Here is a 24540-nt window from a genome sequence, read left to right on the forward strand (position 1 = left end):
TCATTCCAAAAACAAAGCTTGCATTTTTTATATTAGTGATAACTTAGGGTTCTTTGAAGGGTAGATGGTGGATAACTTCATTGTATAATTTTGTTTGGGGGTTTTATTTTTTAAAAAGTGTAATGAACTTTTTAAAAAAAACAAATGTAGTTGCATTCCTCTATCCCATCTATCTGCTTGCTCTGGAAGCTATTGTGTAGCATAGCTTTTCAAAGCTCTTGAAATTTAAATAGGAGTCCGGCAGCACCATAAAGATAATTTATTCCACCACTGGCTTCAGTGAGTAAGAGCTCAAAAGAAAAGAAGGGAGGGTGGGGGACTAAAGCTGGCAAAAATGCTGTTAGTTTTTAAGGTGCTACTGGACTTCAGTTAAATTTGGATACAACAACGGACTAACATAGCTTCCCCTCTGGAACAGAAATGCCAAGTGCATTGTTCAAAAAACAAAATGGGAATAACCAAGGAGAGCTTAGCCGAATATGTTCTGCCTGGCTGCCATTTCAACAACAAAAAGCCCTCCAGAAAAATAAAAATATGATGATGATCAAACAGCAATAAAAGAAGCATAACTTAGTCTCCCAGAGCAAACTAGGCGATTGGCTGTTACTGGCATTCCCTGGTTTTGCCAACACATTTTGCTATTTCCAAATGATATCATTGATGATGACAGCTTTACTGGTTGCCCTGCTACATGTTGGCTTATTCTTCTTCTCTTTTTTTCCTCCCGTTTTTGATTTGTGTGAAAGCCAAAGGCACGTCCCTAACAGTTTGACACAGTAAGGAAAGAACTGGATTATTTTCACTACAAGTGTGTGTGGGGGGGGAAATCTCCATCTGGAAATTCTGGACTCCATGATGCCTTTTGAGTTCTCCCAGCTTCCCACAGTCCTCAGGTGTGGAAATCGACTGGACTGTCACTCAATCAAGGAGTTTTCCCTGAAGCCATGTCTGTAGCCGTGAAGCTTGGAAATGGACACTGGATTGCTGTTCAGCCCACAGGATCGTTTCTTATCAGTGTTACCGGTGGTCTGGACTGCTCGCTACATAATCTTGCCACTATTTGACCTTAGATCGGTTGGGCAAAATAATGTTTGGGAAAAAATATTTGCTGTGGACTCGTTCATTCATTTCCCCTGATAGTGTCATATAAGGCTTTAATTAACTGCCGCTTTGACACTGTCCACTGAGGGGGGGGGAACCCTTCAAGGAGGGGGCACAATGTGTTAGGCACAATAAAAAAATAATAAAAAGAAGCCCTCAAGAAGGGAAAATATGGCTTTAGTGTTTTATAGCAATGTTCCTTGATTGGAATACAAAAAAAATAAAAATAGCACAATGTAGAAACAGAACAAGTCTATGTTTTGCCCAGCCTTTTGCAAGTAATTTGGGATAAGAAGCTGTCAGGAGTACTTTAAAAAAAAACACCAACAGCAGCAATCAACAACAAAAACTATGGCCATCTCTCAGAAGAAAGCGCATTTTAAATGGAGAACAATTATATGGTAAAAAAAATGTATTGGGTAATCATGCACCAAGCACAAGTGCTCCACATCCTTTGTATATTCAGTAGAGCTTGTACTGAATTTCAGTCCAAGCCCTAAAATATATGGAGGTTTTGCACAGTGACAGTCTTTGGAGAAAGGCCATGCATGCTTGGTTTTAAGATAAAAAGTGCTAATTGTGTTAGGTTAAAAAAAAAGTAGTTGTAATCCCAGATGCAAAACTCTAAAACCCAAAATGGTGAAGGACCTCTAAAACTATTCCCAAAGAAAGCAAGTTCTTGACCTATACTGTATGCCATAAGCCTTTTGTTGTTTTGGAGAGGCGGGCGGGGAGAAGAAAAAACGCCAATTTAAGTTGGTTATTACCTTCCAACCATTTTTTAAAAAATAACCCTTAAAATAGAATCTAAAATATTTAGAACCCTGAATTTTCAGTGCTGTGTTCTGAAAGACTCTCCATTAAATTGATGCCTTGTTCACACAACCAAATTAGCACACACTCCTCCCCCACAAAGCCCACATTCATGTCTTACTGATGACTGCATGAAAGTGCCAGTTCAAATTCTGATCTCAGTGTTAAATCCTCCCCTTGATGTATTGGTATCCAGCTTCACAAGGGCAGTTGTCTTGTGAACATAAGGGGAGTTTTAAACATGCCATTCAATCCCACGATTGCTTTTTCCTGTGAGAATTTTTGTGTTCAAGTAAAATCCCCCCACTTAGGGCTTTAAGCATTATTATTGATTCTGGTTGTTTCTAAGAGTGGCAGAACACTTTTGTGAAATTTTACACATTTTATAATGTGGAAGGAAGAGAAAGTATAAATCCCAAATAATAGGACATAGTCCAAAGGCAGCTCCGCTTTGGCAGCTTCGTAGACATGACTAAGTCCTTCCCTATCCATTTTAATGAGGCATGCGGAGGACCAGATTTAGACGTTATTTCCCCCCTGTGCAATGACAGCTGATCTCTGCAGCCATCGAGTGAGGCTGGATGTCTTGAGGCCCATCTCACTATGGATTCTGCTGCACCCGCTGGTCCAGCAAGCTTAGCTTTTCGCAGTGGCAGCTGCAGAATGCATCGTACCAAGAGACTCTGTCAGACCCCCTCGCTCCATTTCATTCCCACCACTTGAGAACGATGTGGCCAAAAAAAAAGTTCACTGAGAAAGAAAACCTGGTTGTCTACCCTCCATGTAGGGCTTGTGCTGGAGAAGCTCTCAGCAGAACGTGCCTGTAGACGTCTGCCTTAAAAGTGCATCAGATCTTGCTGAGAGGTGACAATCTGAGCCTATCAAATTCATCACCCAGCCCAGACTCTTACCCTAATATGGTGGTGTATAGCACATCAGGGATTCTAAGGCCACCAAAAGCAACAGTTGTGCTTGAGGTCTTTTTTGTTAGTTTACCTATTGAGGTTTTCAGATCAACATGAAATTTGCTACTGAATTATTTAAAAAAAACCACACAGTGAAGCAACAAGACTCTATGCAGACAACTACAAAGCCTTTCTTTCACAAAAGATCATGTTTTTAAAAAAAGTAAAGGAAAAATACTTTGGGCGGTTATAATTATGCAAATATTTTTTAAAAATGACTGCATAGCGGGAGGTTTAAATAACCCTTCCATTGTACAGGATACTATAAAATGATTTTAAAAACTTCTCAATTGGCTTATTTGGGAAGGGGAAATGGTGGGGAGGGGGTGGGGACAACCAAAGTAACATATCTGCTCTGCAGAGAGGAAAGCGACACTGGCTACATCACACGTGTTGGATATTTTTTTCAATCACAAGTGCAATTGGGTTTTGATAGAATTGCCTTCAGAGGCTGACAATTTTTTTCGTAAGTTAAAAAACCTTAGTGGCTTTAAGTATTCAAACGTCCTCTTTTTTAAAAAGAAAAACACGTTGCTTCGAAAGCATCAAAGCAAGTCCAGGTTTCTTGAAAAGCATGCAGATCTCTGTAGAAAGTTCATCAGCTAACCACTGTGTTTAACCTGAAATGGGCTGCGGCCAAGGGCCCAATTCCACTGAGAACGTCTGTATTGCAAGCCATGGCGAAATGCATGGGGGCTTCATGCAAACATGGCCATGCTCTTGCACAAGGGCCACTGGGTTCAGCAGGAGGCATTCCAGAGTAGAATTGTGTCTGTCTGCCACGGCTCATCCATTTTTCATATTTACTATAAATAGAACCAGAGGACGTCTTAATTTATGCCTGCCCCTGGAACTGTAGACTTGCTTACCTATTGCGCAAACAATATTCCATTTGGGGGCTTAGTAGTAAATGGAATCATTGTTTCTTGAAGCTTTTATTGTCTGACAAAATTCTTATTGTAAATAATAAAGGAGACTTCAATTAATTTGTCTTGCAAGATTTGCAGTGGCTGGGTTGTTTCTAGAAAGATTTTGGTATTAATTTAAGAGATACAATTTTTTATAGTCTTTCCAGCTTCTCATTATGACTCCTGCAGTTTTCTTAACCTAAAAAAAAATGTTGCAATGATGAACAAAGAATTATACAAAAATAATGAAACCCATACTTTTGTATCTTTATTTTGGAATTTCTTGTTCTATTATAAATATTGAAATATCCCTATTTCAGAAGACATATTTTGTTAATTGATTGTACATATTTAAATATGTATTTTTGCACAGGTCTTTTTTCTTATATCCAGTTTTGGTACAATTGAAATCATCTAGTATTTATTAATTAAAGATAAAAAAAGTAAATACCTTTTTTATAATTTGAAGTGGTTCACTGCCAAGCTAACATGCCTCCTTTGCTGTTTTTTAAGGGATTCCTGTTTTGGGATTCAGGAGGGGGAGATTTGTGTCCCTTTTTATTAATGCCTTGGGAGTCGCGGGATACAAATGAAAGGCTCTGATATTGCAGTCCTGTGCCCACAGGGGCCACCATTTGCGGGGCGGGGGGGGGGGGGTGCAGAGAGGCTGTGTGAGGCTTGGTTGCATATCGTGGGCCTTGTCTGGTATACACAACCTTGCTTACAGTTCTTGACTCCCAGACTACATTTAGTTGTGACACACTGCTTTTTTTTTTCTTTTAAACATTTGTGAGAGTATGTATGTGTGTGCATGTGCGCTCAGGTGCACATCAGTGTGAGTCTTTATGTGGTTTAAAACTAATGGAAAAAACTGAAAGTGCCTGATTTATATATATATAAATATATATCTATATATCTATATATATATATCTAGATTTTAAGCTTGGACTGTTTTTTAGACAGCTTCTCCTTTAAAGACTTGAATGTTCAGTTTAAAGAAAATTGGAGCTTGCTTTCCCCACCTACATACAACTTTCCATTAGTGAGGCGGAGAGGATGCAGGGGAATGAAGGAAAATCAGACGATCAAGGAAAAGAGGTCCCCCGCTCATAAATAATGCTTCTAGAAATAGTTTTCAACCTATAAATTGGAATAATTGTTCATTCTTCTGACATCAGCTGGCATTAATTTATAAAAAAAAGGTTATTTCTTTTTGTATTGTGGAAAGTAAGCTACTTCTCAGAGCAGTCTTACAAAACCAGACACAAAACTACTGGCAACCTCTTCTACACACAAAGCCCCCATTGAAATTAACGGGGGTCTTGTGAAGAAGCACGCCTCCCCATTCATTCCAATGAGGATTGCATAGGAGAAGTGCATAGTGGGATTATGCTCCTAGTGGGATTTCAACCCATCATCTTCCGGTAAATTGTCTTCCGGCAAGAGTCATTGTTGCCAAGGTTTCTTTCGCTTGTTTGTCTTTGGGAAAGCAGGGGGAGGAGAGGATGTATGGTGGAGGGAACTGGGCTTGAAACAATTATTCTGCTTTCCTTCTGCAGAAAACCTGTTATTTTAAATGCTTTGTGCAAAAATCTCCTACTTGTTATGATTTTTTTTTTTAAAAGAAATGAGCACTACATATTGTCAATGAGAATGTAGGCTGTGGAAGCTTCTTGCTTTTGGACTTGAGCTTGGCTCCATAGGGGAGGGGGGGGAAGCAATCTCCTGTGTAAAATGTGTGAATAGTTTGATAATTTGTATACATATTCAAGAGCTGAACTTTGTGTTGGCTGCTGTATAGTACATGAACAAATGTCATGGGGTAGAAAAAATTACTTTGGATATTTAAAAGAAAATAAATATATAGTCTATTTGTTTTGTAACAAGTTTCTGTAAATAAAATAATTTATACTATTTATAAGAAAAAAAAGGTGTGCTTTTGCTTCGTGACCAGGACATTAGTTTTTCTTTCTTTTGGACACACAGGATGCTACTTAAAGAAAGCAATACAATTTAGTATAATCACTACAATAAATGTGGCCAGTTCTTTGAGATGCACACAGGTTTCAGCCTATCAAAATCCATGAGGCTTTGAGCTGAGGGGTCATGCTGGCTTATGCATGCAAGTCAAAGGTGAAGCAGGGAATATTCCTCTCCAGGCAAATTTACAAACACTGAATGTTTTACTAGGAAGGAGGAGTAGAAATCTCCGAAACACTGAAAAGCTGCCAAGAGACTTTCAAAATGTCCATGTATAATATATCTCTGCAGATTACCTTAGCCTTGGGGTCTATAAGCATTGATCCTACATGGACTTGAGATGGTAGGAAGAGACCCTGCCCACTCAGCTTTCTGGGGGCCTTGGCAGGGTCAGCCTCAGTCCAGGCTGGGAAATGGAAGTAGTGAGAATTTCCCACTCACTCTGGTTACCTTCAGAGCATGCAAAGTAACACTGCCATATGCCACTACCTGCCCTTTACAACTCTGCAGAGAACACTAGTTCTTCATTCAGTGATTCTCATAATTTCTCAGTGAGGGGGGTACCCGAGTCCCTTCTGTGTATACCACAGGACTTGTGGGAAGGAACTATATGCATAACTGGAAAATGATTAGTCCAGGCATGTATAAGTTTCTTGGGATTGGAGAAACACCTGTTTTATGTGGGAAGGAAGGGACTAAATTAAGGGCAGTAGAAGAAGCACAAAAAAATTGAACTAAGATCGATGAACAGTTTTAGAAATATGTGCTATGTGTTTCAGTACAACTGCCAAAGTTGGAAATGTACCTGTCTTAGCTTCTCCTTAAAAGGAAGCTACTTTCATAGGAGAGTTACTTGATATTACATAGTTGTTTTCTTCCCACCCCAGATAGTGTAGGCACCATATAATAAACAGTTTTGTAACTGTGCCCCCCCAAATGCCCAGACTTTAGTCCATCACAGAAATGATGAGTTGCACAGTACCACAAAGCCTTTCTTGTATTCATATTGTTCTTAAAAGCCAACATGAGGAGCAAGATCATGACAGTACTGTGATGCTTAGACCTGGATTGGATAGTGTTTGAAATCCATGCACAGACCCCAGTCCTTGTCCAGCTATGGGTCTCGATTCCCCCACCCCGCCTTTAAACAAGGTGGGTCTGTGATCTATTCCCATTAACCTAGTTGCTATGTCCATTGAAGGCAGGGTTCTTGCAGCTGTCAGAGTAGATACACATCACTGAAGATCCACTATTGCTTCCTTTTATAACCTCTATATACGAATAGGTTCTGACCTATAGGTGTTACTAAAACCTTTGTCCATGTTCTGATTTTGTTTTGGCTATATGCTAGTTTCTTATATGAAGCTGCCTTAAACTAAATCCATCGAAATCAGTATTGTTTCCTCAGTGGCTCTCCAGAATTTCAGGCAGAGGTCTTTTAAATTATTTCCTCCCAGGTCCTTTAACTGGAGATGCTGGGGGTTGAATCTGGGCACTTCTGTTGTGTCAGACAGATATTCTAGCACTGAGTCTCCCCCATCTTTTAGCCTACAAAGAATTTCTCCGCTAGAACCATCTCAACACACAGCTACCATTGTATCACATCTTCAATTCCTTATTCTTTCAATTTTCCCAAACCTAGACGGGTGTCATGCTCGCACAGAAGTTCTTGCCTTCTTGTTACCTTTGCCTCCACTGCTCCTGCTTGCCTCACAAATCCTCTCTCCCTAACCAGGCATAGCCTCATTCAGAAGCTGAATAGTGCCTCTTTGCCCTGGCAGCCACTTATCAGTTACGTCTTTGTGTGCCATTGTTTCTAGTATGCACAGCAGCAGGAGATGTAAGCATTAAAAACCCCCAACATTTTTCATACATCAAGTTCTCTCTCAGTGCTCCCAATCTCTCAAGTCTTTGCTGGCAGATTCTGGCAGTTAGATTTAAATAAAGCTGTTTCAGTCATGAAATAAACCTCCCACAATCAAGGCAATTGGCTGTACTATACATTTAATAAATGAAGTTGATCTGAAAACATGAACGGAACATTGAAAAGAAATGTATAACACAGTGAAGTAGTCTGTAAAAACCCTAGCTACGGTTGCCATTAACTATACCAAGTTATACAACATTATTTCCAAAATGTTTCACTGTCTCAGTTATGCCTTCTCTGTGCTTTTTAAAGTTACATGTTAATTACTCTGGAAAGCTTCTGCACTCTGTTCAGCAGCAAGTCCCCCTTTTTGATTGTTTCTTGGTATTGCCAGTTCTTGCTGTCAGGCCTATAAAGAGACAAAGAATTTAGCTGGAGGTTTTTACTTTATATCAGTAGCTTTTCAATAGGGTTCTAACTTTAACAGATTAGTAATAACCAGGGGCTTTTTTTGTAGAAAAAGTCTAGCAGAAACTCATTTGCATATTAGGCCACACCTCAATGCCAAGCCAGCTGGAACTGCATTCTTGCTAAAAAAAAAAAAGCCTTGGTAATAACACACAAGATTCCCTGAGTTATTGTGGGCAAGCTTCTTAATGTTCCATGCAGGATCAGCCACAGTAGAGTACAGGCCGCACATGCAGGCAGGGCAGCACTAAGGCCCAAGAGGTCTAGCTAGGGTCCTGCATAACAGAATACACCAGGGGTGGCCAACGGTAGCTCTCCAGATGTTTCTTGCCTACAACTCCCATCAGCCCCAGCCAGCATGGCCAATGGCTGGGGCTGATGGGAGTTGTAGGCAAAAAACATTGGAGAACTACCATTGGCCAGCCCCTGGTATATGCTCTAAAATACAACTGTGGAGTTGTCTGCCTCAACGGTAAATGTGCAGATGAGGAAAGGGAAGGAAGAAAGTGACAAAACTGCTGGTCTACATAGGGTGACCAGGCCTCCTGATACAGTGGAAGCTGGGCAGCGGAAGGATATTCTCCAGTGTAGGGGGGGGGGGACATATCCAACATAATGATATGGATTCTTGTGCAATCTGAAAGCGATATCACCATGACAGGTGACACTCTAGGATTCACTCGCAACTCTGTGGTCTGGGGCAAATGCTTATGCATCCACCCCAGTGTAATGATATCACTCCTGAGCTATGTACGACATAACATTATTGCACTGGGAACATCAATATCCACCCACTCCAAACCCTGAGTCCCCCTCCCATTCCTGCAGGTTGCCATGCTTGACTACCATAGATCTACACCATAACAGCAACAAAGGTTGAATAGAAAAGGCATTGAGAATCTGCTAGGCTGAGATGGAAGACCCAGATCTGAACGTCACTCTGCCATGGAGGCTTGCTGGGTGACCTTGAGCCAGTCACATACACTGAAGTTTAACCTATCCTCATCAGTGGTGGTTGTAAAGGCTACAAACAGGATGACACAGGGAGACTAAGCAATTTTTAGTACCCTGGTGGGAACAGAAGTAGGGTATAAAAATCAAAATTAAATCAAGGGTGCAGTCTAGCCTAGGATTTTCTCAAAGGGGAGGGCACTAATTAAATCAACATTACATTTAAATTAAAGGAGCAGGGAGGGAGAGGAGGCGTAGCTGTTTGGAAACCCCTTTCCAGCTCACTGCCAGTGGGGGTGAGGAGAAACGTGGAAGACAAGGCAGTGCCTCGGTGTGGAACTTCACCTCCAGGCTGCTGGGCTGCTCTGCTTGAGACTGCCAAAGTCAGTGCAAAACTGTGTGTGTGTGTGTGTGGATTTGGAGCAGCTGCCCTTCACAAGGAACATGAGCAAAGCCTCTCCCTCCCAAAAAAAGTACAATTCTTCCTCCCTCTAGGAGCTTTTGCAGAAAGAGGGAAGGAAAAGACGAGTTTTTCACAGCTTTCCTGGCTGAAAGACATCATTGGGGGGGGGGGAGAGGCTGGGGCAGGAAATTTGACACCAGGCAGGATGAGAAGGGAAGAGGAGGAATGAAAGGGGAAGACTGTGGTAGGGGTATTGAAGATTTGGTAGGGGGTGCCACCTGCAGCACCCCCCACTGGCTAGGCGCCAGGATGCAGCTTAGACTATCTACAAAATGGGAAGGAAGTTCTGTCATGGGCTTGTTCAGAGTTGTTTCATAATGGTTTCTTAAGTTTCATAATGAGTTTGTTGAGTTGCCAAACGTTGTGAAGTACTTAATTCTCAATCACATTACTACCAATTTGTTAATACTACAGAATACAACTAGAGAACACAGTACACAGAAAAGCCCGATTAGAATGTGGCCAGCATTTCAGATACTGATACCTGTTAGTTTCTACTATTTCGTTGACTTTGTCTATTTTGCAGTGCAGTCGCCCAGCCGCAATAAATCTTGAAAGTTCTCTGTTTGAAAACAAAAACAACTATGTCACGTGCTGCTCATTCACACCTAAGTATCTCATGTCATGACCAAATGTTTCTATCTGCCCTTCTGTAGGATCTGAGGGACTAGAACTCACTGCTGGAGGACTGAATTACCCAGGGAGCAATGAGCCTGCCACTGGTTTGAATTGCATAATCCACCGGCACAATCACCTTGGCTCCCCCCACCCCCGGGACTGTGGGCCCAACAGCCACAGGGGTTGGGGGCAATGAACAAAATTGCCCTTTCTCTCTCTTCCCTTGGGGCAGCTCCAATGACAGGAGAGAAATGAGAGGGCCATTTTGCCCACCTCTCTCCACTGAAGCCTCCTGACCTGCAGCTATCAGACTGTACAGGTCCTGTAACCCACCCAAGAATAACCTTGCCCAGAGTCAGAAAGAACTGCTAAGAGGAGGGAAGAAGAAGATGAAGATATTGGATTTATATCCCGCCCTCCACTCCGAAGAGTCTCAGAGCGGCTCACAATCTCCTTTACCTTCCTCCCCCACAACAGACACCCTGTGAGGTGGGTGGGGCTGGAGAGGGCTCTCACAGCAGCTGCCCTTTCAAGGACAACCTCTGCCAGAGCTATGGCTGACCCAAGGCCATTCTAGCAGGTGCAAGTGGAGGAGTGGGGAATCAAACCCAGTTCTCCCAGATAAGAGTCTGCACACTTAACCACTACACCAAACTGGCTGTGGGGGGAAATCCATAATCCTCACATGGACAGATGATGGGAGCCAACCACTTGTGCACAACTGGAGCCGTTATACTGCAGGCAGCCCCCACCTCCTGCAAGTCCCCCCCCCCGTAAAACTGTAGCAGCAAGAATTAAATGCTGTATCTCTTAACTGTTTATAGCTATCAAGTCTAAGAGCTCCAATTCATAAAACACACTGGGGCTGCAGTTACTTCTGTGCTGAGCCATTGCTCAGCAGCTCACCAGGTCACATTTCCCTAAAGCAACTTCAGAAAGCTCCTGGTTAATGTTTGAAAACCCGTCCAGGGAGAACCTTCAACCTCCCCCGGCAGCCTGTTCACTAAGCTGTTTCATACATGACAATCCATGAAGAAAGAGAAGGCCTTAATGAATGTGTGCACAGCGGAATTCATTTTTTTCTCACTGGCCGTACATGTGGAACTCTCCCGCCTGCATTTCAAACTCCTGGTTGGGTGGCATGAAACTGCACAGCATTCAGGCCAAAACACCAAACTATTTTTTTTTCCCTTTAAACGTGGGCATTTCTAAAAGTAATTTAGGGGTCCTTCATAAAGAAACTGCCAAAAAATTCAATTCCCCCAGATCACTTAGTTGTGATCAGTAATGCTTCCTGCCTGTTTAAAGTAGCCTCTTGTGTCTTAAAAAGCTATTGCCCCCAAGCTCTGCAAATGTAGAGGGAAATGGGTTCTTCTTCCTAATGTTATTCCTGCATATTGGTCTATATTTATAAAATAAATGATTACTTAATTTGTACTTTACTATCTAAAGTGAACTTGCTATAGATCACGTAAGGTTTTGTTAGTCTCCCCTCCGCCCCACACACACATACAATAAAAGTGATTTACTTACTGGTCTATGAACTCTACACAGACTCCAAATGCATCTGCCATGTAGCCTAGTGTAAGCGACCTATAGGATTCTAGGAGCTGGCTATAGGCATGAATTCTCATTTCCCGAACATAGTAGCGATAGTGAGGTGCAAATAACCAGTCTTTCTTCATTTCTTGCTCTACAGTGGCTGAAATGGAAAGGCACAACAGAAATAAGGACAGCTGTGGCTCGGAGACACTACGTTGGGGGGGGGCGTAAATGGGAATACAGAGTACATGAACTGGGAGATTTCTCCAAAATACTGGCAGTCACTAGCCCACAAGACAGACTTGCCTCGCCCAGCTATTTGGGAGAGTCAAGTTACTTTGGCAGCGGTGGTGGGGAATCTCTTTCCAGGTCCACAAATGGCAACAAAGTTTCTCTACTTTATCATGTAGTTATGTTCACTGCAATCAAGCCAACAGTTAGACAGTGGTAGACAAGAGCAGTGATTGTGGCAGGGGTGATACACAGGTGAAAGAAGAGGTCAGCTGGAAGCTGTTCATGCAGTTATGGGTCAAATCTTTTCTCCTGCTCAACCCTTACTCCATCTGAAACTTTAAGTGCTCAGACGCCAGCAAAATCTATAGTCACACCAAACAGATACCAGCATGTGTGTGGGAAAGTGCATGGAACAGTACCATGAAATAAGGAGCACTAAGCTTTGCGCCACTCCCTAATCATAAGTCAATACTAACCATGTAACACTAAGAACTTGGCAGGTGGGGAAAACTTATGCAATTCAGTGTCCCACTGCATGCTGCAGTGTCAGAAGAGAGCAAAATATATTCTTTGCTATCTCATCAGTTGCGAGACATTTGAGATCTCCTGGCCCAAGGGGCAAACCTGCACACTCACTGCTTTTGGAAGACAGAATTCAGAATCACATTTCCTTATGATACTAGACCAGGGGTGGCCAAACTGTGGCTTTCACACTTATTGTGTGGCTCTCAAAGCCCCCACAGCCGGCTTTGAGAAGGCATTTCTCTCTTTAAATCCCTTCTCCAAGACCAGCCAGCTGGCAGCTTGGAAAATTCATTTAAAGTTAAAGTTGCTTTCTTTCTACCTCTCCCCATATATTTTTCCTTCCTTCCTTGTCTTGTGGCTCTCAAACATGTGACATTCATGTCTTGCAACTCTCTCAAACATCTGTTTATTCTACGTGGCTCTTGCGTTAACCAAGTTTGGCCACCGCTGTACTAGATCTATGCCATTTTAAGGACCCCTTCATTTCAACAAACCTGGCAGCACTCAAAAAGAAATAAGAGTGATTCCCTGAGCGCCAGGAACAATGTGGAAAGATCCAAAGGTGATATCTATAGAAGGGAAAGCAGCACCTGATAGGCCACTTGACAAGAAACAAAGGACAGAAGACAACTTTCACTGAGACTTTCAGGCTAAGCCACTAGGTATTTGCGAGATCATGATCTCTAGAAGTAGGGATCTCAAAGTATAAAGCAAGCGTTCCTCAGAGGTCTGGGGACCTGCAAGCATCAGGAAGAGCTGCTTGCCGGCCCAGCACCCAACAAAGATGGAATTGCTCACATACAGCTTTTTTAGTCTGTGCACTAACAACAACTTTGTGGAAGCCCAAGTTTCAAGCTGACGAGTCAGGACTAAGAAGGGAATTCCACAAAGGTTCCCCTCCCTGCTCCTCAGACACCATAAAGCCCACTGGGCCATCCCCCTCCTGCCATGCCAAGATATGAATGGCCGCATCCTGAACTGTCTTTGGTCTGGTTTTGTACCTGAGAAAGCTCAAGGCAGTTTTTTCTCATAACCAGCCCACAACTACCACATCTAAGAATAAGCACACAAAAAGGGAAAGGCAGGTACTGAAAGGTAATGTATGTTCGCCCACAGCTTGGTTGCTGCCCACCGGAAGTGCACTCAGGACAGGCCAAGGATGTTCCTAGGCAAGAAATGCTCTCTTACCCAGTGACTGAAAGAAAACCGAATACCGGCATTCGTAGAGTGAGAAAAGATACTGCCGCACTTTGGGTAAACTGTGCAACACTTCCAGGATCTCTGCCCCTTTGATAACCTGAAAGATATCAGAACAGCAGCAAAAAAAAAAAAGCAAGTCAGACATGAGGGGGATTACAAAAACCACACGGGCTATGCAGATCAGTGGCACAAGCATCTACGTTGCCTACCTTCTCTCTCAGGTCCGGTCTGTCTAACGCAATCATGCTAACGTAAACTGTGTACGTTACAAAGGTTTTGTAATCCATAAGTTCATAAGACGTAAAGGTTGAAACCGTATCCAGGAAAAGCTCCGCCGCCTGCTTGAAGTCGCGGATGGCCACACAATAGAGACCCTGGTAGACCTTCAGGCGGTTCCGCCGATCCCAGTCTCCTCCCTCCTCTATTAGACTTTGAAAAGGAAAAAAAAGGGGGGGGGGAGATGTACATCATTTCTTTGCAATCTCATGGGCCATGCACCCTTTCAGGAATTTTTAAAACAAGAGGCAACTAACATTTATTTGTGCCACAAAATACGTCAAGTCCCAAATATACGATAGAGCCAATACTGGTACACTTTTCTGCACACAAACAGCCCCTGCCCCAGAGGTGGTTTGGTCTTTGGATTGCCCAGTCAGGTAGAAGCACAGAGCTGCAGAAGCTGAGGCAGAATCCAAGCCTGAATTTAGGCCACAGCCAGGTCCTTGGTCTTCCTTTCTTCCACACAGGAGTACTATGAATCTGCCAGCTGTGTCAGAAGCAAGATCACCTCCACTTGTTCAGGTAAGTGATGCAAAGTAAGAAGTTTCTACCAGGCGTGCCAAGTCATGGACGATAACTTAGTTGCTCTGCCACTGAAAGTAAATGTGACCCCAGCCATGCTTAAAAGTGATTTTTTTTGGGGGGAGGGGGGTAACTGGAAAATGTTTGGGTTGGGAAAAATTGGAAAGTTGAGACAATAAAAAAACCTCTTGTGAAATATATTAGCTTAGTAAAATAGTTTATAAAACAGATTTAGAATAAGGTACCCTAGTTTACAGCATACTGAGACAGTTAAGGTGAGTGATGATAGCACTGCTACTGCCTTCAACTGGATTACTGATCAAGCAACATTCCTCTGCCTTGATGTTAAAAAATGCCTTCCAATGTCACAGGCTACAAAGTGTATCTAGGTATTTGATTAGGGAGCCTGCTAAGGATATTGATCCAACAACAGAGAGGCAAGGCCTTTGTGCTTCATTTGAAACATGTTGTTTTGGGGCCTGACACCAATTCAGCATCAAGTAAATAGAGGGGCACCTCAGTCTCTAGCACTGGATATATCAGTAATTGTTTTAGTAAAGCTAGAAGATTTCCACTTGAGCTGAGTTTTTAGACAAGGATATGTGAAAAAAGCACTAGTCCTTATGATCATCTCACCCTCTTCCCTCTCTCACATGCAGGAGTTTCCTTTCTGTCTTATTTGTCTATGGCTGTCCCTTCCAGTCATGATAGAAGAGTGAGATGCCCGGGGTGGGGGGGGGGGGAGAAAGAAAAGAGAGACAGATGCTGGCCCAGCCAAGGAACTGAGCGAAGAGACAAAAATCACCTTATATTCTGCTGTTGAAATGGCCCACTTTTGTAAGTTCCAAATAAATAAAATGTTTTATAAGTTAAATAAGGTCAGGTGGAATCAGGTGTAAAATGTATGAGATGAATAGATAATAAAACTGAAGTAACATTGTATTTACAAAGACACCAGATAATTTGTTGCCAACAAGTGTTTCTGCTACTCAACAAGGTGTTAAACTTTTAGGACAGAGGCTTTCTTTTCAGTTTCTATTTAACACTCAAGCATAGGTTTATGAGTTTCACTGACACATAAAGTTTAGAAGGCAGGAACATTCAACCAAATACCCCTCAATCCTACATTATACACAAAACAGGAATGACTCCTCTTTTGTATAAGCTGTTTCCCTTCTTAACTGGGCAGGGATCACTTCTCTTTACAAGAAGCAATTTCCCTTTTTTTGGCTTAAATGAGGATCCTCTTGATCCACTCACTCTCTTAGCCTCCTTCCCAGTCTGCAGGCTGTACTTAACTGTTTCTTCTTTAACTGTCAATCCCCAACTGTCATTTTGTCTTTCCTTAACTGACTCTCTCAACAGAATTCCATTCAAACAGCCTGTCACTCTAAGGTTCTCAGACCTTCTTAGGCTTTAACCCTGTGGTTGAGACAGCAGGCGTCCTATTATTCCATCATTTGGCCTCCTTTGTGGTGGCATCATGCTTATTACACTGCTATCCTATTGTTATTGCCATCGTATAAGGTGGGCCTACAACTGGTTATTGATATGCTGTGCCCTGTCTGCCGATGGTGCGTTTTATTTATTGTTTTTACTGTTAATTTTAAATTGGTGTTTTAACTTTGATATGTAGGTTTTTATTGTTATTTTTATATGTTGTGATCTGCCTTGAACCCACTTACAGAAAAAGGCAGAATATAAGCCTTTTAAATAAATAAAATAAACCCTTGATGGTCCATCACAGTCTATGTGCTAAACACTGAATATCCCGAACTGATTTTTCACTTGTGTAAGATGCTGTGCAAGCAATTCCTTGGCACTACAAGATATAAGGAAGAAAGTGGTAGGTGCTGCACAAGATCAAGCAGAACTATGCCTTGTCCACTAACATTTCCATTCGTGCATCACTGGATCCAAGCCACATTTTTACATGCTAAGTTATACCAACGCATTTCATGTTCTGAAAGCACATGTTTTATTTTTATCATAATCTCTGTATTTTCCAGAAATTCCTGATCGTCATGAACAATACTCCCTCTAAGCTGTGGAGTCTTGTAAGCAAAAATTCTACTTTGTGAACTACTGGCATTAAAGTTGTGACATGCATAAATTAGTTTGCTCTGGGGCCATTTTTCCTGAGCTAAGACTAAAAACAGGCTAAAAAACAGTGAGCTAGCTCACTCTAACTCTGCTTAGAAGGAATACTGGTCATGGACCTCTAGAGAGCCAGTTTGGTTAAGAGTGGTGGATTCTAATCTGGAGAACTGGATTTGATCCCCCACTCCTTCACACACAGCCAGCTGAGTGACCTTGGGTCAGTCACAGTTCTCTCAGAGCTGTTCTCTCAAAAGCAGTTCAGAATTCTCTCAGCCCTACCTGCCTCACAGGGTGTCAGTTGTGGGGAGAGGAAGGGAAGGAGATTGTAAGCTGCCCTGAGACTCCAAGTGAAGGCTGGGATATAAATTCAACTCTTCTTCTCTTGCCCCATCTCAGTCCTTTAGTATCTCAAGAAGCAGCAAATACTCAAGGCTACACGAAGAAGCCCTCTACCTGCAAGCAGGCTAGCCCACAAATAACTCACAGAATACGAACAAATCCAAATGCATCCACTAACAATGCTGCATATCTAGATAACTTGCTCTATGTTCCCTTTTTGCCATGCAGGACCCTTCAGTTTTGCAAGGATGGCATAAATTGTACCTCTTGGCTTTCTCAGTGTTCCGTGTGATGAGGTCATTGTCCATGTAAAAGAGGCCAATTCGGAGCAGGTAAAACACAATATCTAGCCGATGCCCCAGAGCCACGGTCTTGTCATATGTCTTACGAAAGGCCGTCAGAGCAGCTTCCTAACAAAACAGCATTTGCTCATGTTAAAAGATGCAGTTCAGAGTTCCAAGAAAATTGATCTAGGACTTGATTTCTGAATAGTTCACTATTGATTTTGACTATTACCACATTACTGAAAAAAATAATAATGGTGGAAGTCATCTAAAACTACATTTTTAAATCAAATACAAAGACGAGAAGGAATGCAGTTCACCTTGTCACATACCACTCCTCTCTCCATCTCAGTGTCCTTACAATCAACCATCCAATCTACTGTAAGGCTGTCACTTTTCTTTAGTGACTTTTTGTCCTATAATCTTACCCTTCAGGTCACTGAAAAATGTGCTGTTATACCTTGGTACATTTTACACCAGCTCTACAGAAACACAGGCTGGGATCCAATGCTTTTGTTCTGCATGTGCTGTGCAAAGTGCACTTCCTTCTGCACTATGCACTTCTGTGTGGGTTATATCAGTGCTTTTCAAGGAGCCCCAAAGCACCTGGAGTGAGAAGAATATGGTTCACAATAGAAGACACCATGCACAGAGAACAAAGGAAAGGGCTCCAAGCCAAAAGCCATCTAATCTAGAACTCCCCATGAGAGACGTTGTATCCAACTCTTGCTTCCCTTTCAACCCATTACATTATTCATCCTGGCACAAAATCCTTTGCTATAAGCTAGTACTCACCTTATTGTCCAACATTAAAAAAACAGGAACAAAGAATTCATGAAGTCATGAAAGCACTAGATATTTCTAATGACAAGGGGGGAGGGGGAGAATGACAATCCTTCTCAGCCCAGGAGGAAGGGTCAAACGTGCCAAAACACCGGCAAGCTTGCCAACATAAAGGACACACAGAATAAAGGCTTCTAGTGGATGCAAAGGCTCCAACTACTTTGCTATAACATTTCCTTTAAAAGAGAAAGTCTATGCTATGTAAGCAAGAGTTTTTTTCTGTGCGTGTGAAAATCCATCATATGTGATCAGCCTGTGGAAGATTGGACTGCTTCTATCAATGCTTGTCAAATATCTGTATCTTATTGCTACTTATCTTATTATCTACTTATGGACGGTCAACCGGTCTGCGCCCCAGAAAACCTAGATCGGGCATTACAGGCCGTGGCTGAGTGGCTCAGACTGAGTGGACTGAGACTGAATCCTGCGAAGACAGAGGTCCTTTGTTTGGGCCGTCGTGGACCGGGGGGGGGGGGAAATCCCCCTGCCGGTTTTTGACGGTGCGCCGCTGATGGCGGCGGACAGGGTCAAAAGCCTGGGGGTGCTACTGGAGCCGTCCCTAAAGATGGAGGCTCAGATAGCAACCACTGCCAAGTCCGCGTTTTTTCATCTTAGACGGGCAAGGCAGTTGGCCCCCTTCCTGGACCGCGACGACCTAGCAACAGTGATCCATGCTACGGTCACCTCGAGGTTGGATTACTGCAATGCCCTCTACATGGGGCTGCCCCTGTGCCGGACCCGGAAATTGCAGCTGGTGCAGAATGCCGCGGCCCGGCTGTTATTGGGCCTCCCAAGGTGGGGGCACATTCGGCCGGGTCTTCGGGCTTTGCACTGGCTTCCAATAATATACCGAGTCCGGTACAAGGTGCTGGTCATTACCTTTAAAACCCTATATGGCCTGGGACCTGCCTACCTGAAGGACCGTCTCTCCCCACACGTTCCCCAGAGAGTACTGAGGTCTGGGATGCAAAACCTTCTCACCATCCCCGGGCCCAAAGAAGTCCGTCTCAAGACAACCAGAGACAGGGCCTTTTCTACAATGGCCCCCACATGGTGGAACCAGCTGCCGGAAGAGGTGAGGGCCCTGCGGGATCTTACTCAGTTCCGCAGGGCCTGTAAGACAAGCCTCTTCCGGTTAGCCTACGCCTGACTAGATAAATGTAGCTTATCAGACTTCAGTGAAATATACTGTATAGTTTTAACGTTAAGATTTTAAGGTTTTTAGGTTTTAAACGCTTCGACTTTTTAAAATGTAATAACTTTGCACTCTGTTTATTGTTTTATCATTTGTTGTGAGCCGCCCTGAGCCATTTTGTGGGAAGGGCGGGATATAAGTCATAGAATAAATAAATAAATAAATAAATAAATAAATAAAGCAGAGACGTTTATAGCATGCTACAGTGTGTTACAGGCGTATCAATTGTGCATTAAGTACAATGGTGCCGGGGCTGAATCAACAGGCTTGAGGAGGTTTGCAAAAAACAGCAGGCCTCATTCCTCTGTCCTACTAATTCCTCACCACTCTGCCAATATATCTTCAACCGGTTTTGCAGAAGAGGCATTGACATGGTGCTCCCTCCCTGCCACCCCCCACCCACCTGCCAAACCACAAGGGCAACCTAAGAAAGGCTACCTCAGATTATCCTGATACTTACCTTCTTCCCGACGCCAGACTCAAGCACCATATCTCCAGAAAGCATCCCTACTAAACTTGACCTAGATAGATAACATTTGCATGCAGACCTGCAGCTAGCCAAACACAACTGGAGCCACCTTTCACTTACCTTGTCCCCAATTCGGCACAGGTATTCTGCTTTGGCCATCATTGCATCACGGATTTCGCTCTCCCCCAAGTTCTTCTCTGCATCTTCTAGTTCATCATCGAGGCGTTTCAGCTCTTCTTCGTTCGCTTTTTTCATTTTATTCAACAATTCCGTATCTACCTGCCAGTCGAGTGACTTGCAGAGGGACTCGTAGTAGGGGGCCATATCTGAAAAAAAGAAGGGCCCAGGACTGGTTGAATGGTTAGCCCGGCAACAGCACAAAAGCCACCACAAGTTGAAATGCAAACAACATGAACGCTGTTTCTTCTACAAGCCCAGCCGACAAGCAGCACTTTGGGGCCTGATGCTATGCAGCCAGAAACACTGGTAAATGTTTACGAGTGTGCAATTAGGCTTATCAGTTTTCCTCAAATGTTGCAGGCTTCTAAGCAAATATGCATGGAACTATGCTACATATGAACACCCTATACAAACTTACAGGGAGTAAGCCCATTAAACCCAGAGAGGCTTGCTTCTGAATTATCTTGTTCTGGCTGGGCTAGAACGCTATCATGGCAGAACATTCCAAGATCTAAGCAGAATAAATAAAGCAGTGTCCTGACCACAACTGCACACAGCAGAGCCAAAGGCACACATCAGATCATGGTTCATTTTTAATCCAAATGAGAGAGAAGATTATCTGCTGCCTCACTGCAATGCCATGTCCATCTGACCCCTACTAAGATTGATTATGTGCAGGTGGGTCTGGGGCAGCTGAAACTTTCTCATATTTTCTTTCACTGGGTGTTGGTCACTCCTTTGAGAAATCACTAGATCCAGCTGATGGTTTCTGCCGTTTCCCCTGTTTCTATGTCTTTCCTGCTACCTGATACTGAGCTCCTAGTATGACTTTGGCTGTGGCTAAACTCCTGGCAGCAGTGGTTTCTCTAGGCAAAGATGCAAGGTGGCATCTCCAGGACTGGTTATTGGATTATTAAATAACCCAGTTGAGTTGTATTTTCCCCACTAGTTAAAACTGGGAAAGACTCCCCGAAGATGGCAGGAGTGCTGTGAAAGATGCCTCTTGGATGATTCACAGGACAGCCCTAGGCTGAGACTGCAATAGTGCACTGTCAGTCCATCTTATGTACACATTCAGCGATCTATTCATAACATCCCTGGCAGGAGCAACTTGCACCCATTCTAACTGCCATCAAACCAGCTGTGGGAAGAAAGAGACCCGAGGCAAAAGCAGCTCTGAACCTGACAACACCAACACTGTCCTAGCCAAAGCAGTCACAACCACCTTTCACCTCAGCAGGAGAGGACAGTTTTCACTTGTCTCAACTTATTTGCAAGCTGCTTAAAGACCTAAAATGGTAGGAAGGCAGGACATAAATCTTGGAAATAAAACCATCGGGAGATCAGGCCTGTGGTGCTTACGGTGAAGAACAGCAGCAGTGCAAGAGAGCGCTCAAGGAGAAAAGAATACAACAGACAATACTTTCAAAAGATGAGGGATAGGTTGTATATAAGAGGCAGCTGGCAAGGAGCTGTAAATATGCTGCAGACACTCAACAGTGTTGCAAGTAGTATGTTTAAAAGATTCTAATGCAGAGGTGTGTGTGACTGCTTAAACTAGTGGTGGTGGTGAGAATACAGGTATAATGAAAACTGAGGAAATTAACATATTGGTATAGTAAACCAGTGTCCAAGCTGGCAAGACTCCCAATTACCCTGAATTCAGCTTAGGTCTCCTGCACTGCTACCTGATTCTCCTCACCACACTCTTATTACTCATACACCAGTAGTTCCAGCAGAACTGCCCAGGCTGGGTTGTGAGTTTGTTGTCAAGTTCTGGAGCAGCTGCGCAAGTGAGACAAAAAGGATCCCTTGCATTGTTGTCTATTCTTCTGTTGCCACTCAAAATCTATCTACATGATCTGTCTTTCCACCTCTCTTCCAAGGACAGCATTCACAAGTCTCCCTTTCCCATTTTATCCTCCAAAGAACTCTGTGAAGTACACTAGGCTGAGAAAGATTGACCATGCAAACAAGGGGGTTAAGGCTGGAGTAGCTCTGCCCCAGATTGTACTGTGAATGGCCCAAGATTGCATGGCTGAATGGGTATTCCAGGCCTCCCCAGCCATAACCTAACAACTGCTCCATGCTTTCTTATTCAATTCACAGCCTCCCCTACCCCACCCTTTCTTTGCCACTCATCTTATTTCATAGACCTACTGAACAGGGAGGATGTCATTGCTTATCCCCACTCACAGCTGCTGCCTATATGCCAAGCCCCAAATAACTGTCAGAAGACTACTAGCATCCATAAAGGAATAGAACAGGAAACAATGGGGGCCAAGCAAGGAGGAGGGTGGAAGGATCAACACACAGAAAGAGACAGCACAGATAACAGGATAGATATTGGAAGCTGGGAGAACACAAGTGAGGATGGGAAACAATCCATAGATATGGAAGAGAGAATTACTACATCCACACATCACTGGATACTGCACAATCATTTCCCTGTAACTAAGTATTCCATGCAAATAAGCTGATCTACCTGCAAATCATTGCTGCAGTACAACATGGTATAACATCCAAATGATATATGGATGCAGTCATACTGCACTATAAGTATCATTTATTTCCTGGATCATTCCTTCCATACAAGTAAACCCAGCTGTGAATTTTTGTTACAGTAGAATGACAACACAATAACCAATGCTGAATAAATGCATACTCCCTCCCAATCTTCCTGGGTGTCTCCCCCCCCCACACACACACATCCCCCAGGAGTAGCATTTCATGGTGCTTTTAGGGCTGCCATGATGGGGGAGGGGTGCTGGAAATCCACACACACACACACCTGCGCATTCTAAACAGGATCCAAGCCAGTGGCCACATCCATACATCACTAGGCAGTCATTAACAAATGGATCTGGGCTGAGAAAATTGTGTAGCTCCTTCTAGGACTGCCTTGCAAACCTCCCAATTATCAGGCGTTCACCTGTCTCCCAGTTCACTGCTCTGATTGGCTGGTTCAGAATATCATTCTGATTGGCTCCTGCATCACTGGGGTAAAATTCTGGGCTTTATCTGTCACAGACATAGACTATAATTTTCCCAAAAACATTGCATCAAAGGGGAGGGGGCTGAACCTGGAAAAAACAGCAGGTGGGTGCTCCAAAAATGCCAAACTGGAGCAAACCCCTCCCTATGTAAGCAATCCCATTTACCAGTGATTACTACAGCACAATGACAGTGTAATTTCCATGACAATGCATGAACGCAACTACCGATGTGAACATGGGTGGTTTACTCCACCCTCCTCCATACTTGAACTCTTAACCAAGCCCACTCCAACTTTCCGCTAGGAGCCAGAATGATGAAGTATGTAGCGCTACAATCTGGGAACTCTGAATCTTTAATATCCAGTCTGTCAGGGAAGTTAACTGAGTGAGCTGGGTCACACTCAGTCTCAATCTAACCTACCTCACAAGGCTGCTGTAGCAATAAAAGAAGGAACGATGATGATGTAAGCAGCTCTGGGGCCCCGAGGGAGAGAAAAGACAGATACAAAGACCTAAAGAAGGGTGGCCAAACTTGCTTAACATAAGAGCCACTTAGAATAAACATTAGATGTTTGAGAGCCACGAGACATGAAAAACATATGTTTGGGAGCTGCAAGACAGATGGAAGGAAGGACGGACGGATGGAGGGGAGAGGTGAAAAGAAAGCAACTTTAACTTTAAATGCATTTTCCAAGCCGGTCAATAGGGTGGGGGGGGGCTTCGAAAGCCACACAACATGTGCCAAAGAGCCACATGTGGCTCCTGAGCCGCAGTTTGGCCACCCCTGTCCTAAAGTGTTTCTACCTACGTGAAGCCAATTCCAACAGCGGCTCTGGACATGTACAGAGTTCGTTCTCCTGCCTTCCCCTCTCCTCCCACTGAGCCGCTCCCGCTTTCAGGGCAAGGTTAACGCGGCCGCTCCACAGCCCAGCCTCGTTTACCGTGCTGGCGGATGGCGGCCATGAGCTCCTGGCGGACGGCGGGGTCGGGGCGCTGGGGCTGGAGGCTGAGGAGGAAGCGGAGCTGAGCGATGCGGAGGTCCGGGTTCTTGGGCAGGCCCTCCTCTTCCAGGTTCTCCAGCGGCATTGCGGCGAAAGCGGGCAGCAACACGGGACCGAGGGGCTCAAGGATCCGCCAGCAGCAGCAGCCGGGGCCAGGGAGTGACTCAGCCTCCCACCCGGAAGCGGAAGGAGCCACCGCGGAAGGCCGCTCTCTGAGCCCGCCTCCCGCGAACCCAAGAGGTTCCCATTTGGAGAACAGATGCCCTTACAATGCCGGCAGCCAGTCGCACAGCCTTCCGTGTGCGGGACAAGGGGGCTGGAGCCCGGAAGTCCGCAGAAACAAGCGGCTTTGGAAATAAAAACAAAGCAGCCTTCCGAATAGTCTCCTTTTCATTGCGGTGCTTTAGAAACATGAATCTTCTGCTACTTTAACGATCTGCCACTGTTTTGTTTTCTGTGTTTTTAAATTCTAGCATGTTTTTAAATTCTAGCATAATCCTGGGATTTTCTATTTATGTCATTGCTTTATATATTTATGTATAAAACCACCACCTGCTTAGTAAGTAACCACACTATAGCAATACGACCAAAGGGGGGTTTCTCCGCGCGTCCGCAAGACTCCCGCTATCTTTCTGCTGCAACACTTTTAATACTTCAATCTAGGACGACAGAAACGGCGGGTTCTTTTATTCCGAAA

The 24540-nt window shown here is 43.8% G+C and overlaps 2 protein-coding genes across 7 annotated transcripts in view; one reads left to right on the plus strand and one right to left on the minus strand.

The window, feature by feature from the left end:
* ATXN7 (ataxin 7) overlaps positions 1-4033 on the plus strand; it is a 185287-nt gene extending 181254 nt beyond the window's left edge. For all 6 annotated transcript variants that reach the window (XM_060239452.1, XM_060239456.1, XM_060239454.1 and 3 more), the window contains one exon: positions 747-4033. In XM_060239452.1, coding sequence (XP_060095435.1) covers positions 747-764 — 18 coding nt within the window. In that variant the 3' untranslated portion in view covers positions 765-4033. The remainder of the gene's footprint in view (positions 1-746) is intronic.
* A 3721-nt stretch (positions 4034-7754) lies between these two features.
* Positions 7755-24126, minus strand: PSMD6 (proteasome 26S subunit, non-ATPase 6). Its single transcript, XM_060239448.1, has 8 exons — positions 23784-24126; positions 19787-19992; positions 17140-17285; positions 13845-14064; positions 13624-13732; positions 11668-11836; positions 10001-10078; positions 7755-8043 (listed from the first exon to the last, which is right to left on the minus strand). Exons 1-8 carry the CDS (start codon positions 23926-23928, stop codon positions 7947-7949), a joined length of 1170 nt encoding a protein of 389 aa, XP_060095431.1. The 5' UTR covers positions 23929-24126; the 3' UTR covers positions 7755-7946.
* Positions 24127-24540: the final 414 nt, after the last annotated feature.

This window comes from Heteronotia binoei, chromosome 5, assembly GCF_032191835.1.
Source record: "Heteronotia binoei isolate CCM8104 ecotype False Entrance Well chromosome 5, APGP_CSIRO_Hbin_v1, whole genome shotgun sequence".
NCBI classification, from domain to species: Eukaryota; Metazoa; Chordata; class Lepidosauria; order Squamata; family Gekkonidae; genus Heteronotia; species Heteronotia binoei.